This window comes from Seriola lalandi, unplaced genomic scaffold, assembly GCF_002814215.2.
Source record: "Seriola lalandi dorsalis isolate HSWRI2012SDOR001 ecotype SW California unplaced genomic scaffold, Sedor1 jcf7180002053772, whole genome shotgun sequence".
Taxonomy (NCBI): domain Eukaryota; kingdom Metazoa; phylum Chordata; class Actinopteri; order Carangiformes; family Carangidae; genus Seriola; species Seriola lalandi.
Window position 1 is genome coordinate 131,556 of NW_019524325.1, and position 23,512 is coordinate 155,067.

Consider the following 23,512-nt stretch of genomic DNA (forward strand, 5'->3'; position numbering starts at 1 on the left):
TAGAATCAGTGCAGTTTTTGTTTTTCTGTTTTTACATTTTTGCTTTGACCTACTGAGGACTGAGATGTGCATGTTGCCATCCTCGTGTATTATATATAATTAGACATATATAATTTCAAGTCTTTAATTTTTACTTTTTTGAGAGAAAATCCATATTCATGCTCTATCCATAGTTTTGAAACTCATATTTGTTGGTAAGAAACAAAGATTATGCTTAATTTTGCATAGTTAAGGAAATGAGAATCCAACAAGGCCTCTGTGTTTTATGTGCCACAGAAAAGTGCCTCAGTCTTCAACAGTGTGTCGACCAATTCAGTCATCCAGCTGGCAGAGCATGGCCACACCGCGCTTGATCCAATGTTGAGGGGGCCTGCTGGTGAGCAACATCATGGAAATGACAAAATTGGTGGAGTGACCTGTGGTAGAGAGGGTGCCCTTCCTCTCACTGGTCTTGTAGAGAGGGCAAACATACAGTTTTTGAGGCTGGTCGATGCTATTCTTTTGATCTGCATGGGAGAGAAACAAAGAAACAAAGAAAACACAAAGACAAATAGACAAACGTAAATGGAATTAATTTCATTTGTCATACATTGGCTGTATACAAAGTAAACTAATACTTACTAGGTTTTATCCAGATGATTGGCATGAAGTCAAATAGGATTTTGGGGTGCTGCTCAGCCAGAACTCCACTGATGATAGAGAGACAAACAATAGGTCAGGTTTATCCAGTCTCCTTGTATTTCACAATCATAATAACTATTATTCTAAAAATATGTAAACATCTATGTAGTGTGAACACCTACCTCCCTGTGTCCCATCGAGCTCCGTCCAGAAACAATCCATTAATATAAACACCATCCTCAGGTGATGTGTCTGACTCATTGATAGGAAGAACCTGTAAGATCATAAAAACGAAACTCATCAGCGTACTGTTAGGGCTATGAGAAGATCTTTGAGGTGGAGACAAAGGATCATAAAGTGTGTGTCATTTGACCTCAAAATCAAAACCTAGCAGGTCAATGGGGACATGGTATTTCCTGGCGTAGTTCTGCATAGCCCCAGTTAGGAAGGCCTGGGTGAAGAAGAAGCCTGACAGCCAGAACACGGTAGGCTTACAGCTGTCATACCATTGCTACAGACACACAAAGTAAAAATGAAAATATAAGATGAGTAAAAAACTGAACAAGCTCACATTGAATTATACTCAAGAATACAATGCATTTTCCAGTCCTCAATCAAAAATAATAGTGTCCCTCGCTGAACGAAATGATCTTTGTGAGGCAGTCTCACCTGCAAAAACTTCAGTCTTGAGAGAAAGTCAGAAACATAGCTGCCCAAGGGTTTGAGGCTGGGGTAAGAGCACTTGGCCCATTTTTCTGGGACCTTTCCCACCATCAGACTGCCTGCAACTGCCTCCAGCTCTGCATCCATCACCACAAAACCTTTAATGGCCTTCAGCAGGTTCTGTAGACTCACACGGATTGCACTACACAGCCTGATAGAGAGAGAGAGAGAGAGAGAGAGAGAGAGAGAGAGAGAGAGAGAGCGAGAGCGAGAGCGAGAGAGAAGCAGCAGTTAAGTCATAAAATAAGTGGTGATGTGCTGTACTTCTTAAAGTTCTGCACTGAACTGTTTTGCCATACATGTTGTAGCGCTCCATCTCTTGGACGAGCACAGTGTTCATACTCTCCTCATAGCGCACAGGGAACTTCAGGAGAGCTGCTTCTGTGTCAAAATTAGCTGGAAGCTATAGAAAAAAGCAAGCCTGCTAGTTACAAGTATTCAATGGAGTATGTACAGATTATAGTTGAGGTAACAAACACAAATTAGAAATTCTTTACCAGAAATCTGCACTGGTGCCCTGTGTATTTTCTTCAAAAAAATAAACCCAAATCTTAGAAAATATTACTGTAAATCAAATACTACAAGATTAAAATGATGGGAAAAATCACACGTAAAAGTTCCTCATCTCACATCAGGGCTATAATAACATGCTCTTTAGATATCTTATACAAGATAAACAAAAGTATTTATGTATGTGTAATAACAGTGGTTTACAGCCCTGTGAGGTGGTATGTATGCTCACTGGTGCTTCAAGCTAAATGCTAACTTCAGCATACTAACATGCTCACAGTGGTGCTAGCATGCTAACATTTACAAATGAGGTTTAGGGACAGTCATGAGGGTGACATCAATGTCTGTCTGTAGTTGTTGAGACATTTCACACCAAACTGCAACTGTCTATCTCATGGTGGTGCTAGAGGACATGTCATGGGCTCACCAAAGTCATTAAGGAGTCACTGAACCATGAACTATGAGAACTATCAATGTCTATACAAAATATTTTGCCAAGTCATCAGGTAGATGTTGAGATATTTCATGGGACAAGTGAAACCTGACTTGCTTGGGGCACTAGAGGAAAAGTGAGGAGATCAACAAAGTCAGTATGACGCATACCCTAGGGACCATGAAAGTCTGCACAAAATCTCGTGTCAATCCACACAATAGTTGCTGAGATATTTTGGTCTGGACCAAAAAGGTGGGCAACTGACATAGCCACTAGCATGACCACCAGTGAGTCTAAAAACAGCTAAATGAAGAGGAGATGCTACTAGTTTATACCTGGGTAAGGATGTCATTCGCTATATCGTACAGCGTGTTGTCACCCCCAGAGCTACTACTTCCCTTAGCACCACCTCCCTGGGTGAGTAGCAGGGAATCAAACAGCAGTTTCGTCTGCTGGAGATCTTTAGAAATGTCCACATTTTCATGCATCCCAAACACCTCTGGATGCTGGCCGAATGGAAGTTGCTAGAACACAACAAAGGTATTGTTACTCTGTTGATGTCATTATATACATAAATAATAGAAAACAAACAAAAAACATTTTATCCTCCTGATGTGTGTTATCTCAAGTGTTCTTACCTTGATGAATTCAATGTAGTCCTCAAAGATAGATTTAGGTGGGGCAAAGTATTCGCCACTAGGTGAGAAAGGGTAGCGAGGTTTCTCAATGACATCCTTGTTGTAGAAATCTGCCAAGATGGTCATCAAGAGCCGCCTATCCCAGTCGTCTGTCACACGGCCACCATAGTTGCACTCCCCGGTCAGATACGTTATGGCCTCGAAGGGGACCTCATCATATTCGTTCACAAACAGCTAAAGAGGAAAAGAAATTAAGTGCATTTTAGATTATTGTGATGGTAGAAACTCAGCCACTGAATCTCTGAATGTATACCTGTAACTGTCTGATGCTTATACGGAGGTCAGACTCATTGAAGCCATAGGGAATATTCCAGCCCAGTGGACCAAACTTCTTTCTCTCCTGAACAAGAGCATGGAAGAAGCACAGTCCATACAGGAGCTTTTCCCAGATCTAGCGGAGAAATCATGGAGTCAGAAAATGTCCTCTGTGCGATAGACCTATCAAATAAAAGTATTCATGATGTAAACAAAATGAAAATGAGCTCACCAGCTCCTTATTGGTGCAGTTATTGAAGAAGTTAGGGTCAGAAACAGGATCTGACAAGTAAGACTGAAGTAGGTTGAGTCTGAGTCCTGTGGGAGGCTCGTTTGTCATTTTCACCCCATTCTGCAGGATGGTAACTGGAAACTGATATCAGAAAGATATTATTAAAGGGTATACGACTATAGACAGATTAAATCTTAGTTCTCAATGCATGCACATTCTCAGAATGAAATTAACAGTTCTCAACCTTGGGTGAAGGGTAGCTAGTAAGCCAAAGGCGGAAGTCAGGGTGGCACGTTTCTGGACTTAAGTCCTCACAGATTTTCTCTAGGGTGGACATCCAGGAAACAGCCAGGTGACAATTCTGTAAACACACCCATGTCCCATCCTGCATGGCTGTGGATATCATTTTAGCAGCGATGGGGCCCTGGCCCTGTCCCAGAGAGATTGACTGGAACTTGGCACTGCCCATGTTCTTGTCACTGGCAAACTTCAGTAAGCCTATGGAGGGATATTGTTATTTCTAATGATTTTCATGGGTAGCATCATATGAAACATTGACTGTAATTGGTAAGGTAGGACGTACTAGCCATGGGATCAGCTCCTGGAGACAGGACAAACACGAGAGGGATGGTGGAGTTGGAGTCCAGGTAGCTCTTACTCAGGTCAAAGGGAGGGGGCTGTACAAATTTCTTCCCCAGTTTGCCAGTCACATATTTAGTCACAGCTGGCACTATTTTATCAGGCCTCAGACAGCGAACAATGATAATTTTCTGCAAGTCATTGAGTTGTTCACACCATGGTGTGGGCAGAGAAATGTCGCATGGCTCTTTGCTGTCATAAATAGGCTTGAAGTCCTCTGGACTCTTGATGAAAGCCTCTCTGTGGAATAGATAACACCCAGATTCAATCCATTGGTCAAAAGTAATTCATAATGACAAACGGGACAGACATAACTAATTAAAAAGAAAGTCTTTGGTTGAGTGAATGATGCGTTTTACTTTATTCCTTGTAAGCCAGGCAGCTCACTGGCTCGACAGATCTCATCCCAGCTCTTGTCCTGTAGCCAGCTGGGGTCGGGGTTAGCAATGGTGTTCTGTAGGCCCACTCCTCCAGTCAGCAAGAACATGAAGTCAGAGTATTCAATCTCTTCTTTTGCTCTGAATGCAAATATCAGTAGAAGAAACCATGATGTAAAATTCGCATTTTATATTTTCATATGAGAACTTGGTTAAAAGCTGAAATCAAATCCTACAAACTAAATTAATTAAACTAGTGTCCCAGAGCAGTTACACTTACAGGAGTAGATTGCAGCAGAGGAGGAAGGAGAAGAGGAGTTTGTCCTTCTCAAACAGAGAGCGACAGACGTTGCAGTACAGGTTATAGGTGAAGTGATCGATCAGGTATCGAAGCCTCCTCTCCAGGATCTTAGACTTGTTACTGATGAATAAAAGACAAAACACAAGAAGCTTGAGATGAACACATAGCAACTGAAAGTTCAAGTAAACCAATGCTTAAGTTTACATCAGACGTCAGCGTACAGTTGTACAAATGTAGCTCAATCTTTGCTGACAGAGTACCGTCTACTCTCAGTCTCCACTAGCCACTAGTTAGTCCCACTATTATGCTTACAGTAGAGTGAAACATATTCTATTTTAAGATATCTACAACTACTAATTGTGATGTTATAGTAAAAAAAAAAACCAAATTTCTGTGTGTGTGGGGCACATCTAACGCTCCACAAATTAAAGAAGTTACATTTCCCATGCACCTAGTGTATAGGAATACTTTCACTCTGTCATTAATCATAAACAGTGTTGCATGTCTTCAGTGATTTGAGTTAAAAGGCATTCAGCATTAACCATGAGCACTGACTCAAATATCTAATTTTGACTGCAATTCTGACTGAGGCAAGAACTGAGCCTGACATCCAAATCGAAACAAGTAAGTTGCTGTAATAATCCTCTTTATCAAATGTGCGACTCTTGTGTGATATTCAAGCTTCTGTTTACAATACATACAACAGATGGAGAACAATCTTCTCCAAAATGCTGGTACAGTCATAAAGTCTTAGCAGATTCGTCTCAATGCATTATCTCTTTTGCGACACTGCAGTGATGTGCATCACTCACCTGTCTTGTATAGAATTAATGTAGAGGTTGACAAACCAGCTCAGAGAGTACTGGTACATGGGATCTATGTTGGTCAGATCAGCAATGCTGAAGAACAGGATGGAGGAGTGCTTGGCAATGGCTCTGTATCCCTCTCTGGACTCTGCTATTTTGATCTCTGTCTTTTCTGCAATCTGGAAAATGTGCAAACAGTAAGAACTTAGATTACAAAATATCAGATTTGTCACATGCACATCTCATTTTTTGTGTGTGGTCCACACCTGCTGTTTCTTGGTAATCTCATTGGACATGATTTTAGCAGAGTCCAGAATCTGTATGGCACTCTCATCCTCCAGGATATTTCCCTCAGAAGACTGCAGAGTTTCAAGGATTTTATCCTCAATTTCCTTCAGCTGCCTCTTATTGGCAGCCGACTGCAGGATTAGTGCATTTCTCTCCTCCTCCAGTTCTGGCCTGTGGAGCAAATGAAGCAGAAACAATGCTCTACACAGGCGACAAGTAGTATTTCAGTGGAATACCAAAGTGACTATTTTATGGGCACTACCTCTCCTTGGCAACCACAATCCCCAGCAGCTGGTCCTCCAGGCCCTCTGGGGTGATCATGAAATTGAGCAGCGACACCTTGGTGGCCAGTTCTGGCAGGTAGTGAGGATTCCTCAGCTTTGTGGTGATGTAGAAACGGAAATCACAGGAGTACTCAATCACACTCTCCCCCAGCCTGATGCAATCCACACCGCCTGGGTGAAACAAAAATGACTGAACTTACAATTTTCACAGTTCCAAATTGTAGAGAAGTCTTTGGCAGTCATATCACACTCTCCGCACCTTGTTTGAAGGTTTGTTTGAGCAGCAGTGGTTCTAGTGAAGGGTCTAGCTCCTCTCCCACATTTTCCAGCAGCAGTGGTGTTCCAAATTGAATACAGTTTTCCAAAGTTCTCATGTAGTCCGTGTCTGTCAGTTTGATTACACTCAGGTTGTTGTCTTTCTCTGAATTCTTCACCCACTTGTTGGCCTGGCCCTGAGGGTCAATCATCAAGGGCCTACAATAAGACAAACATTAATGATGAGAAGAATCTTAGGTTGAACTGTACATATTTACTGCCAGTTTTACTCCTATTTAACAAAAAACTGCATGTTTGTGACAAATGTTTCAGTAGAAAGTAGATTTAAAACTTCACCAAAACATTTGAGCAATATAGACTCACCATCTACGTGAATTACTGACAATGACACCATTGTCAATAGAGAAAGAGTCACTGGGGAGGCCTGCAATGTTCCAAGCCCTGATTTTAATCAGATCTCCCAGGGTATTACTGAGAGAGAAGTCATCTGATGATGGAATGTTCTCAGACTAGAGATTTTGAGATAGGTGAAAATAGATAATGAGCAATGAAATGTGTATGACTTCAAAGAGAGTACCTAAAAAAGTCTAAATAAAAAACTGAGGACTCTTACTTGGCAGAGTTTGGTCCATAACTTGGTGCAGTCCTGTCTGAAGCCAGCAGTGAAAGCCCCGAGGTAGGCGATGACACCAGCAGAGATGAGAACATCACCAGTAAGGTTGTCATATGTGTTCTGCAAGTCATCTGCTGCCTTAGACCATCTAAAGACAAACATGATTTCAGTCAGTGGAGTACTGTAATTATCTTAATTGGAGAAAATAATTAACTATATATATTTTTGTGCATCGTCACCTGGTCTTCTCTCCACCCAGACCACCAATGAGTTTCTCAGCCCTCTCCAACTTCCTGGCACACAAATCCACTTGGATTTCCAGCTGAGCTTTCTCCTCTGTCTTCTCCTCAAAAGTTTTTTGAAGAGCAGCTAAACGGTCCTCGACCTCCTTTAGCTCGGCTCTTTTCTGGTCCAGCAGGGCCATGGTAGCAGCCAGGGACTCCTGGGCCTCTGCAAGATTGGCCTTTTTAGGAGCCACAACCTAAAACCACAGAGTGGTTGAAAACCAAGGATGTGTATACATAAGCATGCATATGTTATCAGGATAGATCATGAGAAAAAAAGTCTATGCAAGTCCAGAAACACTGCACCTTTGCCACCCTGTCATACACCTCCATTGCTTTTATCCACTTGCACAGGCCCTCTGCTGCAGAGGAGGCTTTTGCCACTATACTGGGGTCAAAGTCAGGATTAGTCATGTACTCACTACGGATTTTTTGCATCACAGGGACCTGCAAGTAAAAGATAGCACAGTCAGTCATAACAAAATACTAGTATGTAATTTCATAGGAATAGGAATGTAGTTTTCCTGACACTCACAGGAATATTGTCCTTGTCATATTCTCTAAGATCTCGTAAGAAGTTCATATCCCCCAGTAGCTTCTTGCTTGGACCCCAATAGTCCAAAACCTAGACAATAAAAAAAATGTCATGGATATTAGTACAAGTTGTAATTTTAGGGTTAGTAACAATGTTTTTGTTACGATGAGCTTTTAAAATAAAATGTATTTTTCCCTATCCAACCTTTTTTCCACTCCCAGCTGGGTCAGCTATCTTATCTGCCTTTATGTCCTTCATAACACACACAGCTGACATCACCAGCTTCACCCCTGAAGGTGGATTTTTCATCGACTTCACAATTGTGACATCAGAGGGCTGAAATGAAACAAGCAGGTCAACTTACTTTCTAAGCTGCAATGGTCTGAGTGGCTAAACCTGGAACAAAAAAAGAAAAAAAAGAAGCAGTGCGGCTGAAGGGTGCTCACCTTCAAAGTGTCCAAGGCAGAGAGAGCAGCTTCCAGGGCAGGGATAGCCTCAGCCAAGTCGCTCTCACACTCGTTCTTCAGAGCCTGAGCCTCATTGGCTTTTATAGTTGCTGCCTCTTCATCAATACGCACAACTTTACTTTTGGCTTCTACCTCCACAGACTCCACTTCAATAACCTGAAAGTCATCACATTATACAATATATAAATATTTACTATATATTTGCATTCAGGATATACTCTAGTCAATGTTGGGTCTGAATAAAGCTGTGATTTATTCACCTTCATCATTTTCGTGTTGTCTATTTTTGCCTGCTCCAGCTTGGGCTGTAGGTCTACCAGTTCTTTTTTCATCTCACCCACCTACAGAGAGACATTCTTAAAAATAGCTTATGGCTGAGGTATGCTTAAAATTTTTGATTTAAAAAAAAAAGGAAGAAAAAGACAAAAAACAAATCAACTCAGGTAAAAATGGGGCTGCATATACCTGAGATTCAGCGAAGGCTAGTTTATCCAGACCGTTGGTATACCTCTGTTTAGCCTTCATGACAGTGTCTCTTTTCTGAGTGAGTAGCAGACGGAAAGCTGCTATCAGCTCCAGGTAGGATGTGGGTGTCACATAATTATGGCGGCCAAGCTCCGAGAGGAATCTGCAATGAAAGCAATAGCGTAATATAAATGTAATATATCTTTGAATATACAAGTCATAAATAACCACATGCCTTACCTCTGTGAGAGCTGTTTGGCAGAGGTATGGAATGTTTTGCAGATAGGTATGACCTGCTGCCTCTCATTTTCACTCATCTCCAGGGACTCCAGAAAGGAGTTGGCCACTCGCTCAAGAGCCTCTTCTGGCCATGGCTGTCAGGGCAGAGAGAGGAGAAGAATAGCGAGGGGTGAGTAACTCTGACTGACTGATTGAAACACAGATACATGCAGTACATAGTTTTTGGCGTTTAATGCTTGGTATTGCATATGCAGTATATTTCACTGCAGATAAATTACAAATGAATGCCTCCTAATGCCTATATACTACCTGGAACCAGTCGATGGTACAGCAGTTGATAAGAGATGGAAACTGGCGCAGGCGATTTCGAAAGGCATCCCCAATGGGACTGAAGGCCACAATAATATGCAGGTTCTCTTTGCAGCGTGCAACAAAGAATGCAAACAGAGTCAGTGGGCTCAACTCCAAATTCTTATTACCAGCCTGGGCAATGGGGCGTACTGCCTGTAGAACAAGAGATGAAGTAAGAGTTATATTCAATATAAATAAATAGGACCTTTACACAAGGTATAAATTGTTCTATAAAGGTTTATAAGAGCATACCTCCATAATCTCTTGCTTCTCATCTATGGCAAACAGATTGGGCACTTCTCCTGTGTTCAGGACACTGTCCACATCTTCTAGAAAAGCCTCATCTTTGATCTGAGCGTCAGTTAGCAAGAACACCGTCTTCTGACCTTTCACCCCAGCATTTTTCAGCAGCATCTGTAGTATAAGGAAAAACAGGGAGACAGAGTATTGTGATGTTAAAAATGTATGTGAGAAAAATCGCAGCTGTTTGGAAATGGAAAAAAATCCCAAGCAGAAATCATAACAGTGTGAAAAAACATGTAATGCACCAGAATAACACGCAGAAGTATTTCCTAAACCATAAAGCTAACCTTAAGATCGTCTCTCCACTCAGTCATGCCATAGCTCTTAGAGATCTCAGGCTGGAACATGGTCATGTGGGCCATGGACGTAGCCAGACGGGTGATGGACTGGCGTCCACTGCCTCCCACTCCCACAAGCAGGGCATTGCCTCCTGGCTGCTTTAACACACGGCTGATACGGGACAGGTGTTCTAGGACGTAGCTACATAATGCAGACATTTTCTCAGTTCAAGACTGACTTGAACATATGTAAATAATTTCATGAATTTACTTCATAAAAGTTGAAGTCATTTGGTTATGTTCAGTCGAAAAATCTTGCCTTTCTTACAACAAGAAAAATTTTTCATCTATAGCATCAAAGCTGTTTACCGGAAGATGACAAGGTTCATGCGATTTTTGTGCATCTGGTTGTATTCATCAAGACACGACGTCACCACCTGAGCAAAGCTGTCCATTGAAGGCACCTCAGCATACAGGCGCTCATCATCCTCCAAGTCAGGGTTCATATAGTCACCAAACAGAAGATTCCGCATGTCTTCCTCAACCAGCTGAGAAAAGAAGAAATTTGATGCTACAAAATAAAGCATTTAGATTTTTTCTTTTTTTAAAAATAAGTACATATTTTGTATTAGTAGAGCACAAGTACAGTTATTAATGTTTCATATGCTAGTATAAATTGATATAATAGTTATATAAAAATGAATTCAAAAACGTATCTAGATCCGGAGCAGCAACAGGACTGGCAACAGCGCAGAGCAGCTCCTTTTCTTTCCTACGTCTACTAACATACTGTGAAACACTGTAATATTAGAGCACATGACAAGAGAGAAAAAATAACTCAGTTGCAACTTACTTTACGGCCTTGTTTTAGGTGATCAAACACCTGATCAAAGGACTCTTTGAAGTGATCTTTGAGGATGCTGTTCATCAGCTGGTAGAGCCATGCTCGATCTTTGTCATCCACCAGCCGGTCATAGTAGACACGGAAGACCTCGTGGACAAACAAGCGTATCATAGTACGTTTGTTCTCCAGAGACTCCTTCTTCAGCAACAGGCAGCCTTGGATAATGCGTGAGAAGTCCCGCAGGTTGAAGGTGTAGTGAGACTTGGCTGGAGTTGGAAGCAGGTTCTTCATGGCTTTCTTATATACCTTTGGGAATGAAAAACATATGATCAGAGAACTAAAACATTAGAGAAAACAAGATATGATTACTAAGAGCATTTAACACATGAAAAACATATTTATTTATCACATATAAACAGTTCATGTGATATCAAGGTGTGTCTTTTGGGCACTCACTTCCATGGTAGCTGTCACTATTTGGTTGCCAATAGTGAAACATTCAGGTGGGAATTGGTTATTTTTGAGATAGAAGGACACCACACTGGAGAAGATGCGAACCATGGTGTCATCACTGAAGGGATTAATGCTAAAAATGTTGAAATGGCGCAGAAAGCGAGATGTAACTGCATTCCTCCCACCACCAGGGGGACCCATAGCTGAGACGAGCTGGAGGTCAACAAGAGTGAGCTTGGAGGTATCCTTCAGATCATACCTAACAGAGTGTAACAGGTAAGGTCTGTCTGTCAAATGAACGGTAAATGTGCTCTTTTCTGTTATTTGTCTTAATGTGAAATTGGTAATAGTGGATGGTCCATACCAGTTTCCGTGGTCCATGTACTGTCGAAGAAGCTCCACAGGAGGCTGTGCTCCAAACTGTTCCAGTGCAGGCATATTCATGTCATCCACAAAGATGACACACTTCTTTCCCATGGGGGGCCCAAACACCCCCTTCCTTCTCTTATCTAACCTGGACATGATGATATTCTGAAGAATGACATACATACAGAATAAAGGTTAGAAAATTAAAAGAATTATCCATTTTTGTTTGTATAGATTATCACATCACATAATATTTATGACTGAGAATATTTTTCTCGTAATCAAAAAATTCCTCCAAGAACATTCTTTCATCCATGGTTCCTAAGTGCTTACCTGGGTTTGGTTGGCAGTAGTGCGGGCTGAAAAATTTATGAAAAAGGGCAAATATAGGTCTTTGTCCAGATTGTTCATCAATTTGTCCTTCACATACACTGACTTTCCAGTGCCAGTAGAACCAACAAACAGAAGAGGTCTAAGCATAGTAATAAAAAATGCAAAAAATCAAATTTGTTAGATTGAATGTGAATCAATAAAATAAGAAATAATAAGAAAATAAAAGTACATGTAGCACAGATAGAATTCACAGTTATTTATGGTAATAAAGCACTTTTGGCATTCATGTTGATCATTGCCATTTTGACTCCTGAAAATACTAACACTCTGTAGCTGATGCAGAGGTCCAGGAGGTAGGTGTAACGGACAGTGTCTATGGTGGGAACAATGATCTCTTGCACTTTGGTGTTCTTGTCCCCCAGGTTGACATTCTTGATGAGATCATTCCATTGAATCCAGCGGCCTTTCCCATTGAACTGTATAAGAGATTAGAGTCTGATTTACTGTTTTAAACACAACTGAAACAGATCTGAGTGATGAAATTATGCAGTACCTCATAAAAATAGTCATACACCAGGCCTTTGTCATCCATGGGACACTCCCATTTTCCCACAGTGGCAGGGATTGGGTATTCTTCTGCTTTTCCTGAAACAGCCACCCTGAAGAACTCACTGAACTTCTCTCTGCTGTCTGCATCACAGCTGCCACCCACAGACCACACCAGGGAGAAGCCAAAAGCTGCCTGTGATCGTGAAGAATTAAAAGGGGTCATACAAAAATATAATTTAACCAAAATAGACAGTGCAAATACCAAAACAGTTAAACGTTGCATGGATGTTGCGAGGTGCAGTTCCAAAGAAATTGTTGTAAATTAATATGGTATAATATTATTTAAAATAATAAATGATTTGGCTCTTTTACCATGATCCAGCTGAGAATATTTTTATCCCCAGGATATGTCTTTACAGGTTCAGTGAGCAGCATCTCAAACAGTCGACACAAGGACATCACAGTGTTACTGTTGCTAGTTGGAACAACCTCCTGCAAACAAAACCATAATCAGACATCTTTGTTTTGTATATAAATAAACATAAACTTCTAAATGTTCTACAGATATTTGTGCGTGGATTGTTCTGGGCACTGGAATCGCTTACTCTGCAGTGTTTACGCAGCATCCTGAGGGCAGGTGGCAGGAGCCAGTGGAAGAGCTCCAGCAGCAGGGAGCAGTTGTTTGGGCTCTGCAGAGCATCAGGAAGAGAGTTCAACCAGGAGATCACTAAGGGTTCCCAGCCCAACTGAGATGGCTCCATGTAGATCATACCACATCGGCTGACTGTGGCAGGCTGCAGTGAGAAAATAACCAAACATGACCTTTTTATAACATCCAATCATATCCTGTCAGTCAATCTAGGTACTATAGCCCAGCAACCAGTACTGGGTTTTTCAGCCTCATACTGATCAATATTTGTGAGTTTATAAAAGATTGGTCAATGTGTGTATATATATATGTATGTGTTTTTTTGCTTATAAACATAACATGTAAGGTAACATTTTTTAAAATTGTGACCAAGATACAGTGATAATTCAGCTTGTCAGTGCTCTCTGCTGGACAAACTGTAATAATGACACCTAGTTAGAATCAAATGTTCTTCGCAATCATGTTGGTGTATGTTGGTGACCCTCTAGCAATGCACCAGTAACCGCTAAACCTTACAATGGGATAATCAAATCAGAACTAAAATACATTAGTCAGAAAATAATATACTTTACTCTGAACATCTGACTTACAGAGGCCTGTGATAGATCCATTGCTTCAAAAATCAGACTCATCTGATTGGACATCTGGATGATCTCACCACTCATCAGACACAACTGGGAGGGAAGAGTGAAGCAATAAAGATCTTACTCATAATGTGTAAGCAAATAAACAACAAAACTCAGAAATACTACAATATTAAATGATTTTACTGTATATATTTTTTTTTTTACCTTTTTGTTGTCATCCAGCACAGTGTTCATGCTCTCAATCCACAGTGTATCTATGGGACCATCAAACACCACCCATTTACGGTCTGGTGTTTCAGCTGATGCAAATTCACGGAATGTGTTGGCCACAATCCCATCTGTCCACTGAAAATTAGGAAAAACAAAAGGTGAAAAGACTAAGTGGAAAAAAAGGGACATCTGTTGTTCCAGGTGTAAATCAGTACTGTGAAAACCAGGGGATCTGTGTGACAGGATAAATACAAAAGGATCCAAGGCATAGGCCTACCTCATGAGAAACTAGATCAAACTGTCCAAAGAGCTGTCCCATGGTGATGGACTTTGGATTCAATGTCCTGAAGATGATCTTCTCTTCTTCACCATACCCTCTCTCGTTCATGAGAGTCAGAGTATCAGCTAGCACGTGCAGCACTTTGGTCTTTCCAGCAAAGGGCTCTCCCACCAGCATGAAACTGACATTAAAAAAATGTCTCAATTATGTGAAATACTGTATTACTGAAAATTTAAGATAAACACAAAGCTTGTGCTACAGAAAATGGACCAGACTCAGTGAATAGCTTCCTAAGCTTAACATGTCCTATGATAACTATTAATTTAGCTATACAGACTAATGAGCAGTGATAACTAACATGTCTTTGGGGTCATCAGGTGGGAACATGGTCAGCAGGATTTAAGAGTATGGTAACATGGGAAATTGAAATACAACATACCCATGCCTGACTATCATCATCTCATATGTCTGAATCATCTTTTGTAAGAAGACTTCTGTTGGTTGTACGTTGTGATTTTTACAGCACTCTGTAGCAGCCTCTAGAAACAGCTGCCAAAGATATGAAAAAACACTGATTATAATATACAATACAATATCTAAAAACACCAGGTGCTCTCAGATTTAGTAATAAGTAATGACATCAACATATCCAACCTGATAGTCAGCTTCAGGGAGGGAGATGCCTGGGAACAAATCACTGGTGATCCCATTGAATAGTGGGATATCATGGGAGAGAAACTTGGGCTCATTAACATCCTTTATGGACCTCAGGAGCTGAGAGTTACAACATTTGGAAAAATAAAGTGAAAGGGTCAGAAAGAGCAAACTTAAAAAGTTCCCAAAAGTTAGGACCCCATATGGAAAAATGTTTAACAAATGCATTGATTCAGTACAAATACCAGTATGTCCTCATTCTCATCAGGAAACTTGAGCTTGAGGTTTCCTGCAGCCACAAGTACAGCTTTGACAGCCCTCATTCCGTAATCATAATGGAACTGGGATGAGAGCTGCTCAGAACAGAGCCTGTAGGTCATCACGATCTTTACAGACAGTGGTTTGGCATTGAGGAAGCCATATGAATACAGAGAGATTTCTGCTATCAGTGCGTAGTTGGGGACCATCATGGCCACTGTTCGGAACAACACCTGCACAGAGAGGAGACAAAAAAATTAAGTTAATCTGTTACTGCCAATCTTGGAGTGTCGCACATTTTCTAATATTGTGTAACATTATATTGAAGGCGTTTAAAAGCATTATCACTGAGCATGATTTGATGTTAAAAGCCAACTGAAATTATCTGAGAAGCTGATTCATATTATAAATGATGAAGAATATGTTAGAGCTAATGTGTTCATAACACCAATGTCTAATAAAATATTTCACTGGTAAAAGACCTTGAGGTTGTCTGGGAGTTCTGAGCGTCCTGCATAGCCGGGGTTCATTGTTATGGACACAAAGCAGTTGGGATTGAGTTTGAGCATAGTCCCTTCAAAGTCAAAGTACTCCAGCTTCTGCTCGACAGCCCTCTGGATGCAGAGCACCTGCTGGGCTACTACAGACAGCACCTCCAGCTCAATACGGTTGAACTCATCAAAGCATGCCCATGCACCTGATGAAGCCAGACCTTTAAAAAACTGTGAGATTGCACCAAAATACAAGGTAAAATATCATATTTTTGGAGTTATAACTATGGCATTAGAATTATACATATAAGTTAAAAATTTCCTGTTCATGTTACTTTGCCCATAGCGATGTAATCCAGTCCATCAGAGCAATTGAAGACCACACACTGCACAGCTAGAGCTTTGGCCAGATCTTTGGTGGTTTCAGTCTTTCCGGTTCCAGCGGGACCCTCAGGTGCACCACCCAAATTCAGGTAGAAAGCTCCAATCTAAAGCAAAGATAGGACTTTGGAATTTAATGTTAAAATACACGATCACTCAGCAGTATTTCAATCAAAGTAAGAGGCATGTGGCATTTTTTAAGTAGGCTATTTTTCAGATATTTTACCAGGGTTCGGTAGCATCTGTCAGTCAGTGGAGTGATGACCAGACGTGGTGAGTTCCCCAAGTACTCATAGGCGTATTTAACATCACAGTTGATTATGCGAACACGAACATTATCATTGCTCCAGTAATAACGCAGCTGGGCTAGCCACTGGAAGTCAGTTTCATGTGATACACCTGTTAAAAATGGAAACAATTATTTTATTTGACAAACATTCTCTTTCTGGGTGCCACTGTGGGTGCTGAAGTAAAACTCTTTTACTCTGTATTTTGTTCAGTGAGGTACCTTTATCAATAAGCTCCATGACCACATCCCTGGCATGGACATCAATTGTGACCAGTGCTCCCAAAGTGATCCGTGTTTGTTTGGGCAGTTTCCCTCTCACCAGCTCCACAATGTCCTTCAGCTGATTCTGGAGTTGCTGATAGTAGTTCTTTAAACCCTACAGAGAACAAAAGCCCAGTTACTATTTAAATGTTTTCCCAGGGTGATACCGTTAAGGTGCCATGCTAATCTAGAGAAAAATTCAGGTCAGTCAGTCAGGAGTGAGACACATCTTTACTTTGGCACGATCAAATTCACTACTGTAACACTATTACGGTTTAATTAGTAAATTAAAATTTGATTTTAACTAGGAATCATCACAACAAAATATTTCAGAAAAAGCGATGTAAAAACTCACTTCAGTCCCTGATCTAATGGCTTCATGCACCTCCAACGTCCAGAAAATCTGGGAGCTGCAAAGCACCACCTGCCCAGGCCAGTCCTTGACCCACTGGCTTCGCGCAGTCTCAGCATAAGCCTGTCAATACAACCACACTCAACCACTCAGATGTCACTCAGTCACATTTATATATATATATACTGTATGTAAGGTATGGAGAACAGTGATCTCACCACCCTGGACCGGGCCACTACATCTCTGACACTGCGAAGCATCATATCCTCCACCTGCACCAACCACTTTTCCACGGCTCCTTTGGCTTCAGACGTGGAGATGTGCTGGATTAGTTGAACTCGCTCACCTTCACTGCTATACATGGCCTGGGCATGAAAAGTATGCAGTTTAATGAAAGTTCATCAACCATAGTGTCATGTAACAATAACAATATTTGCCTTGCCTGGATATCCAGATTGGGGAGGAAGTCCAGTTTAGAAATGCCCTCAAAGCACTTCTTCAGATGGGGCTGTACTCGCAGTGGGTCCTTGGTCTCAGACAGAATCTCCAGCATTTCATCATTGGACAAAAAGAAGAACCTGGACAAGGCATTGACAACAAGTACTGAAATCTGTGATATTAAAAAAGAGTTGAACAAAAGAGACACAGCAAAATCTTGTTGTTTACCGGGGAAAAAAGAGACGTTTTTTCTCCAGGTAGGCATTCAGTCCTTTCATGATGATATCGAGGAGGTTGTTGGAATCTTGAAGTTTTTCTAGTAAACCAGGCAGCGATGTTGCTTGCAGAATCTACGATTACAAATTAATGGTTAACTCAAACAATGTATCTTTCAGATTTTTTATTTAGGTGATCTTTAATAAGTGTGTTGATGGGTACCTTAGGGTCCTTAACGCAGTGACTCATGACCTCTTTCCAGTTTTTGTCAACAGTTTGGAAAAGTCGTCCCTCTTCCGGAATCTGCTGCATTATGTCCTGGGATGAGAAGATGGGCTCCAAGTAAAGCCACTGGGCCTGCACCCTCAGCCACTCATCTATGGTTTCCTGAATACGAAGCAGACGCTCCTCCCAAAGCTGACGTCAAACAACAAACAGTTAAAGCTCTCCAGGGCTGGGTATAGAAATACAGCATAACTCTGATGCTAATTACACATTTATTTATTATAATTAGGTAAGTACATTCCCCAAAACCCTAAGCTAACCTTGATCTCATTTTCAAAGGGTTTGATGAATGGTGAGCCCCTCATAGTCTGAGTCTTCACAATCTGGTCATCTAGCATTGTCTGAATCTCATCCAAGGCAGTCAGGATAGACACTCCTGTCTCCCTGTAAGGTTGGTGGTGGAAAGAAATACCATCCCAAATATGCACCATGGTTTGCATTGCCTTCTCCAAGGAAAACTCCTGTAGAGACACATAGTGGGGATATATAGCATTCAACATAAAGATTCGGTATTGGTGTTTTTTTCAAATGCTATATAAACAAACACAAATTTCAAGAGCTCTCACTTTACTAGCAGCAGCGCTGATTGACTCAAACTCTTCCAGGTAAGGATTCAGGTTTTGTTTGAGAACTTTTCGTAGTGTAGTACCAGAGTGAGGAGTGAGGTCATACCCCACTATGTTTGACATCTGGCCCCAGTGGCGGGCTCTGATGCCTGGATTACACAAGATGGACACTACAGGGATATGGTCCTGTTGATACAAGCACATTCCACATAATTTTTTAGCATCAGTACACAAAGCTATTTACTACAAGGCTTTGTTAATGAGTCCCTTTGAAGTAATAGTTACATAGAATACCTTGAACTCTTTGATCTGCTCCATTACAGCAGAGCACAAAAGTATTATGGGGTTCTCTTGCTTCCTTGGATTGTCTTCACTAGGTCGTCGCTTAGTCTTCCCAGCAATCTTCTCCATCTCTTGCTCGGCCTTATTCTGTTTCTGTTGGAAAAACTTCAGCATCTTGAAAATCTCCCTAAAGAACTCATCCACTTTTACCTCCATGCTCTCGCCATCTAGGTCTTGGAAGCAACCATCCATCCATCTATGCACAAAGAAGATAAAAAGGTTATGAGGGGATTTTTTTTTTCATTAAAACACAACATGTATCAAACTGCAGTTAGACCTGTTCTCCGTGCGCTGCCACTTCAGTACAAATCCAAACAGCTTCTGGTACGGTTCAATGTTCTCTCTAATGACTTCAACTTCTGGGTAACATGTTTGGTCCCATTTGTAGAAGGCCTCTTCTTTGTTAATGAAGTCAATTGTGTCCTTAGCATCCTGGAGAAGTTTCTGAACTGTTCTGACATCTGAAACATACTGCCCAAAAAATGATAACAAGACAATTATATCTGCATATATGAATCACTGGTGCTCTGAAAATGTGTTCTGATCCAAAAGTAGCAAAAATGAACATCTAACTGCAACAATGTATCTGATTAATGCAGAACAGCCTTCCACTACAACGATTTTTAAAACTTGTTATACCAATGATCCAGATCAGTGGCTATTTGACAAGATAATGCAGTCTTGTTATTCAGGTTTAATAAATGTGACAAAATTCAAGCTCAAGAGATAAAAACATCTAATGATGCTTTTGTACAATTCTGATCACTTGTACTGACATTAGTAAGCATTGAAAGGCATATTTTAATATGAATAGATATCCCTCCAAGTAATTTCAGTTCTAGTTCGTAAATAGTAATAGGTTGACATTTTGGAAAAATGCTTTTTTGCTTCCCAAAATGTTGTGAACACGCTAATGACACTGTACCTGCTGCATCATATCCAGCTCAGAGCAGTGTGGGAACTGCTCTGTTCTGCGTCCCAACTTCTCCAAATGTACCATTAATCTTTCTCTTTTAGCCAGCAGCTCCTGCTCTCCTTTCTGCTTGGCTGTCTGCATCACCTAGAAAATGAAAAAGTTGCCTAGAATCAGGTCATCTTTAAAAAACATCCATGATATATTGTTATAGGCAGACATGAAATCATCACCTCTTCATTAAGATCGAAGTAATGGTGGATGTTTTTTGGCCAGAGAAAGACAGTCGAATTAAGCTCCAGATCCTCTGGCTCAATGATCTGGACATCTAAGAGGTAGATCACCCTGGAGAAGACATCCTGTCAGAAAACAATGTGGTCATGAATGATGTTTTGTATATTATAATTGGTATGAGATAAATCATTATATGTTTGTAATATATGTATATTGCAACATGTAAAACCAATCATTAGGTTGTTTACCTTTATTTTTGCATTCAGTTCTGCAATACCCGTCGTCTTAGTGAAATTTATGTAGTCAACCATTTGAGTCATGTCCTCTGTATTCTCTGGAACCTTCAGAGCTTTCTCTCTGATAATTTCAAATTCAGAGCAGATCCTTTGAACAGACACAAAAAGTATTAAACATCACATACATCAAAATTGTACCTTCTTTGGGATAAGCTAAAGACAAATTTCCACTGAGGTGGACAATAAAGTCAATCAATCAATCAATCAATCAATCAATCAATCAATCAAATGTGAAGATTTAAAAACAGTTTTGTATATGAATGTTACAAGAAGTGACTCACTGTAGATTTCGCTCACGGTGGCTGGTGATCATTTTCTTCAGAAGTATTTCCGCATATGTTTTGGCTTTGCTGGCCAGCCCTTGTTTCAGTTCTTCACAGTCCAGATGGACCATTGTGAAGTGGGCTTTTGCTGGGAGGCTGATAATCTCCTTTGACAGAGCACGAAACTCCTCCACTTGCTTCGAAAGCAGTGAGATTATACAATGACAGTCATTAGGAAAACTGGAAACAAGGAGGGTATATAACATATCAAGCATGAATTAAACTTTATTATTTGTTACCTTGGTGTACTCATCAAAAGAGTGCTCCTCTCTCATGAACATCTCCACTCGAGTCTGAGCACTACCATTAACTAGCCAGTCGTAGTTGTCGACTGCAAAATAAAGCAGAAACGTCAGCAGTGAAGTGAATTAAGGTCAATGGTGTGATGATAGGAAATGACTGCATTATGCAACATCACCATAACTCTGGAAATGTTTGTCAGTATCTTCGAGATTCTTGCGCACAGCGGTCTTTAAAGTGACCTGAGCCCAAGCAAGGATGTGATCAGCCACCTTAGCATCCACAAATGAAGATGCGGCTTGTGTTAACCATGACTGGACCGTCTGTACTTTCTGTGGAGAAAATTCATAGATATCAATATTAGCTAAAAATACAATTTTACATGAAAAATATGCCATCATGGTCATTTTCCCTTTTGACGTGATTACACATAACCTCACCTGCATTGTATTTGTGATGGCATTGAGAATCTCAAAAACAGCAGCCTCCAGGTCTTGTAAGGTGGGGTAAATTTCCATCTTTTCATCATCAAATGTCAAGGCCATACGGAAGAGGGGCAACCGGTGGTGATGACTTGGATCAAACAGACTAACAAACTCCTCAACACTTTTCTGAAGAAGGGATTTCAACTGGGAATTTACAAAAGTAAAATGTCTGTTAGTCTATATGTGTAATCGAGGAACAAAGAACGCTACAGTAAACATACAGAAAATCATAATAATGGCTAGTTGTTGACATGCAGTTACTACTACAGCTATTACAGCTTACAAACTTCCTTGACCAATTTAGTTTACAATAAGCAGCAGTAAAGATACAAAACCTTGACAATTCAAGGTGTCTTTAGCTATTTTTTAATGTATGACAGTTGGCTGTTATTAATATAACTAAGGACTGTTTTTGATGTCAATAATGAATGAAATAACTTTACCTTAAATAATTTCAAAACTGACTCTTCCCAAGTCTAAAATCAGCATTATCTCACCTGATTGGAGATGAGCGTGGATGCACAATCATAGAAGGAGTCCAATTTCTCCTCCTTAACTCCTTTCAGGGTTTCTTTACTAGTTAGTAAGTGGATGACTTTGGGGAACCAGGTATTCATGATACGATCCTCCGTCCTCTTACACACCACAGCCATTTTATTCTGTAGGCTCTTACAATCCACCGGTCCTGAAGCCCTGAACCAACAGAAGCCAAAATGAAATCAAAATGAAATCAAAATGAAAACTGAGCAAATCCTAATGTAAAACGTCTTAGTTGTGTGTTTATTTTAAACAATACCATGTTGCATTCATGTTGTCTTTTCTCACCTGCATCCTGAAACATCAACCAGGATCAGTGGAGAAAATGTCATGTGGCCAATGTCCAAGACAGTTTTCATCACCGGATGAAGAATGTGCAAATTTGTTTTTATCATCTTCCGGCTTCTGATAAAGCAATCATGCCAAGGCTGGGAAAAATCAAGAATTCTGCAAAAGATTGGAAATACATTTTACAAAATGCATTAAAATAGATCAGCTACTATTTGGTTACTTTGTATTAGCATTCCTGTACTTAAGAAACTCACTTTGTTTGGGTAGCCGTCTGTTTTTCTGAGATAGATCCCTCTATCTGCGGATTCCTTAGTACTGTGTCCACTAAAGGGAGTAAATATGGCATAATGAGACACGCCTCACCTGTAGTCTACATATATTCCAGAGGAATAGATTGGATAAGAGATAAAAAATTGGCAATACCTGTGTGCTTGACAATAACATTGCGGAAGTCATTGCTGACTTCCACGCAGAGCTCCTGTAGCAGTTTATTTGTCTCAGGGCTATCTTTAAGTTTTGGTGGGACTCTGGAAACGATGGAGTCCAACCACCGCTGCTGGATTGGAGTGAATGGGCGGCTCTCCAAACACTGCCTCAGGAACACATAATTCATCTGCAAATGGAGCCAAAATAAATTAAGAGAGGAGATACATGAATATAAATATGGTTTGATCTCTTGACAAATTTAAAACTAAATAGAGAACTCACCCTACGCTTCCGCTCCTCACTAAGCATCTGTAAAGCAAGTATTGAGATGTACCACATTATATTGTGCAATATTTTTGGATATAAATTGATATTTAAAATGTGTGCATAGGAAGTCCGATAATTGTCATACAGAGGGTGGAAACTGTGGCTCTGGTGACTGGCTGGGCTCTGCTCTCCTCTCCTTGCTCTGTCTGTAACTTTCCATTGCTCTAGACATCCTGTAATAAGTCAGTCAATAAAGTGTTACACTGCAGGAAACCCAGCAGTCATCATAATGACAAACTGTCTAAATTAGCTGGTGGGATTATTCTACCATAATCCTGGCTATCAATGAGGTACTGACAAAAAACATACAATATCATATGTAGTTTCTCTTGTTGCACTTTACTCCTTCTGTGCCTCAGCAGCTTCTTGTGAGCCGATAGCCTCTCCGCTATCTCCACCTTTGCTGCCTGGATCTGCTCAACTTCTCCCCGCTGCTGCTGCTGCGTGCCTTCAATGGGGGGAAGGACTGGAAACTGTGACATAGTTTTGAAAACTCCGGGGGAGGTAGCCATGTCTGGCAAAAAGCACCTGAAAAGAACCAGAAACGAAAAAAAGTTAAATTACAGCTAAACTACAGCTGTTGTAAGTTAACCAAGGTAACGCTAGGCTAATTTTCAGTTGGTAACATTTGACCCGAACAAGCTGTGGTAATAATCT

The 23,512-nt window shown here is 40.6% G+C and overlaps 1 protein-coding gene across 1 annotated transcript; it reads right to left on the bottom strand.

The window, feature by feature from the left end:
* Nucleotides 1–23,367, bottom strand: dnah12 (dynein, axonemal, heavy chain 12). The gene is made up of 73 exons (XM_023401831.2): nucleotides 23,165–23,367; nucleotides 22,941–23,028; nucleotides 22,811–22,837; nucleotides 22,526–22,715; nucleotides 22,357–22,426; nucleotides 22,100–22,258; nucleotides 21,772–21,967; nucleotides 21,230–21,418; nucleotides 20,968–21,121; nucleotides 20,789–20,880; nucleotides 20,508–20,686; nucleotides 20,179–20,314; nucleotides 19,930–20,055; nucleotides 19,709–19,843; nucleotides 19,061–19,254; nucleotides 18,736–18,979; nucleotides 18,442–18,627; nucleotides 18,136–18,336; nucleotides 17,813–18,007; nucleotides 17,603–17,724; nucleotides 17,379–17,514; nucleotides 17,155–17,301; nucleotides 16,940–17,059; nucleotides 16,543–16,699; nucleotides 16,261–16,433; nucleotides 15,989–16,141; nucleotides 15,645–15,884; nucleotides 15,150–15,395; nucleotides 14,905–15,024; nucleotides 14,690–14,799; nucleotides 14,248–14,431; nucleotides 13,965–14,105; nucleotides 13,764–13,847; nucleotides 13,130–13,318; nucleotides 12,897–13,016; nucleotides 12,529–12,717; nucleotides 12,300–12,451; nucleotides 11,976–12,114; nucleotides 11,641–11,807; nucleotides 11,280–11,535; nucleotides 10,833–11,129; nucleotides 10,349–10,527; nucleotides 9,989–10,181; nucleotides 9,651–9,812; nucleotides 9,357–9,551; nucleotides 9,048–9,181; nucleotides 8,808–8,970; nucleotides 8,603–8,683; nucleotides 8,322–8,498; nucleotides 8,080–8,211; nucleotides 7,876–7,965; nucleotides 7,647–7,787; nucleotides 7,296–7,537; nucleotides 7,057–7,204; nucleotides 6,807–6,952; nucleotides 6,427–6,641; nucleotides 6,146–6,338; nucleotides 5,862–6,054; nucleotides 5,602–5,774; nucleotides 4,769–4,909; nucleotides 4,471–4,629; nucleotides 4,056–4,351; nucleotides 3,717–3,970; nucleotides 3,473–3,613; nucleotides 3,239–3,376; nucleotides 2,926–3,159; nucleotides 2,623–2,811; nucleotides 1,644–1,747; nucleotides 1,291–1,495; nucleotides 995–1,132; nucleotides 804–895; nucleotides 622–689; nucleotides 1–506 (listed from the first exon to the last, which is right to left on the bottom strand). The coding sequence occupies exons 1-73, from the start codon at nucleotides 23,365–23,367 to the stop codon at nucleotides 313–315; spliced, it is 11,916 nt and encodes a 3,971-aa protein (XP_023257599.1). The 3' UTR covers nucleotides 1–312.
* Nucleotides 23,368–23,512: the final 145 nt, after the last annotated feature.

Coding starts and splice junctions, on each gene's coding strand:
- dnah12 (XM_023401831.2), bottom strand. CDS start 23,367: ATGGCTACCTCCCCCGGAGTTTTCAAAACTATGTCACAGTTTCCAGTC. Junction 16,142..16,260: donor ACAGATGCTACCGAACCCTG/GTAAAATATCTG, acceptor TCTTTGCTTTAG/ATTGGAGCTTTCTACCTGAA. Junction 6,339..6,426: donor CAAACAAACCTTCAAACAAG/GTGCGGAGAGTG, acceptor TGTTTCACCCAG/GCGGTGTGGATTGCATCAGG.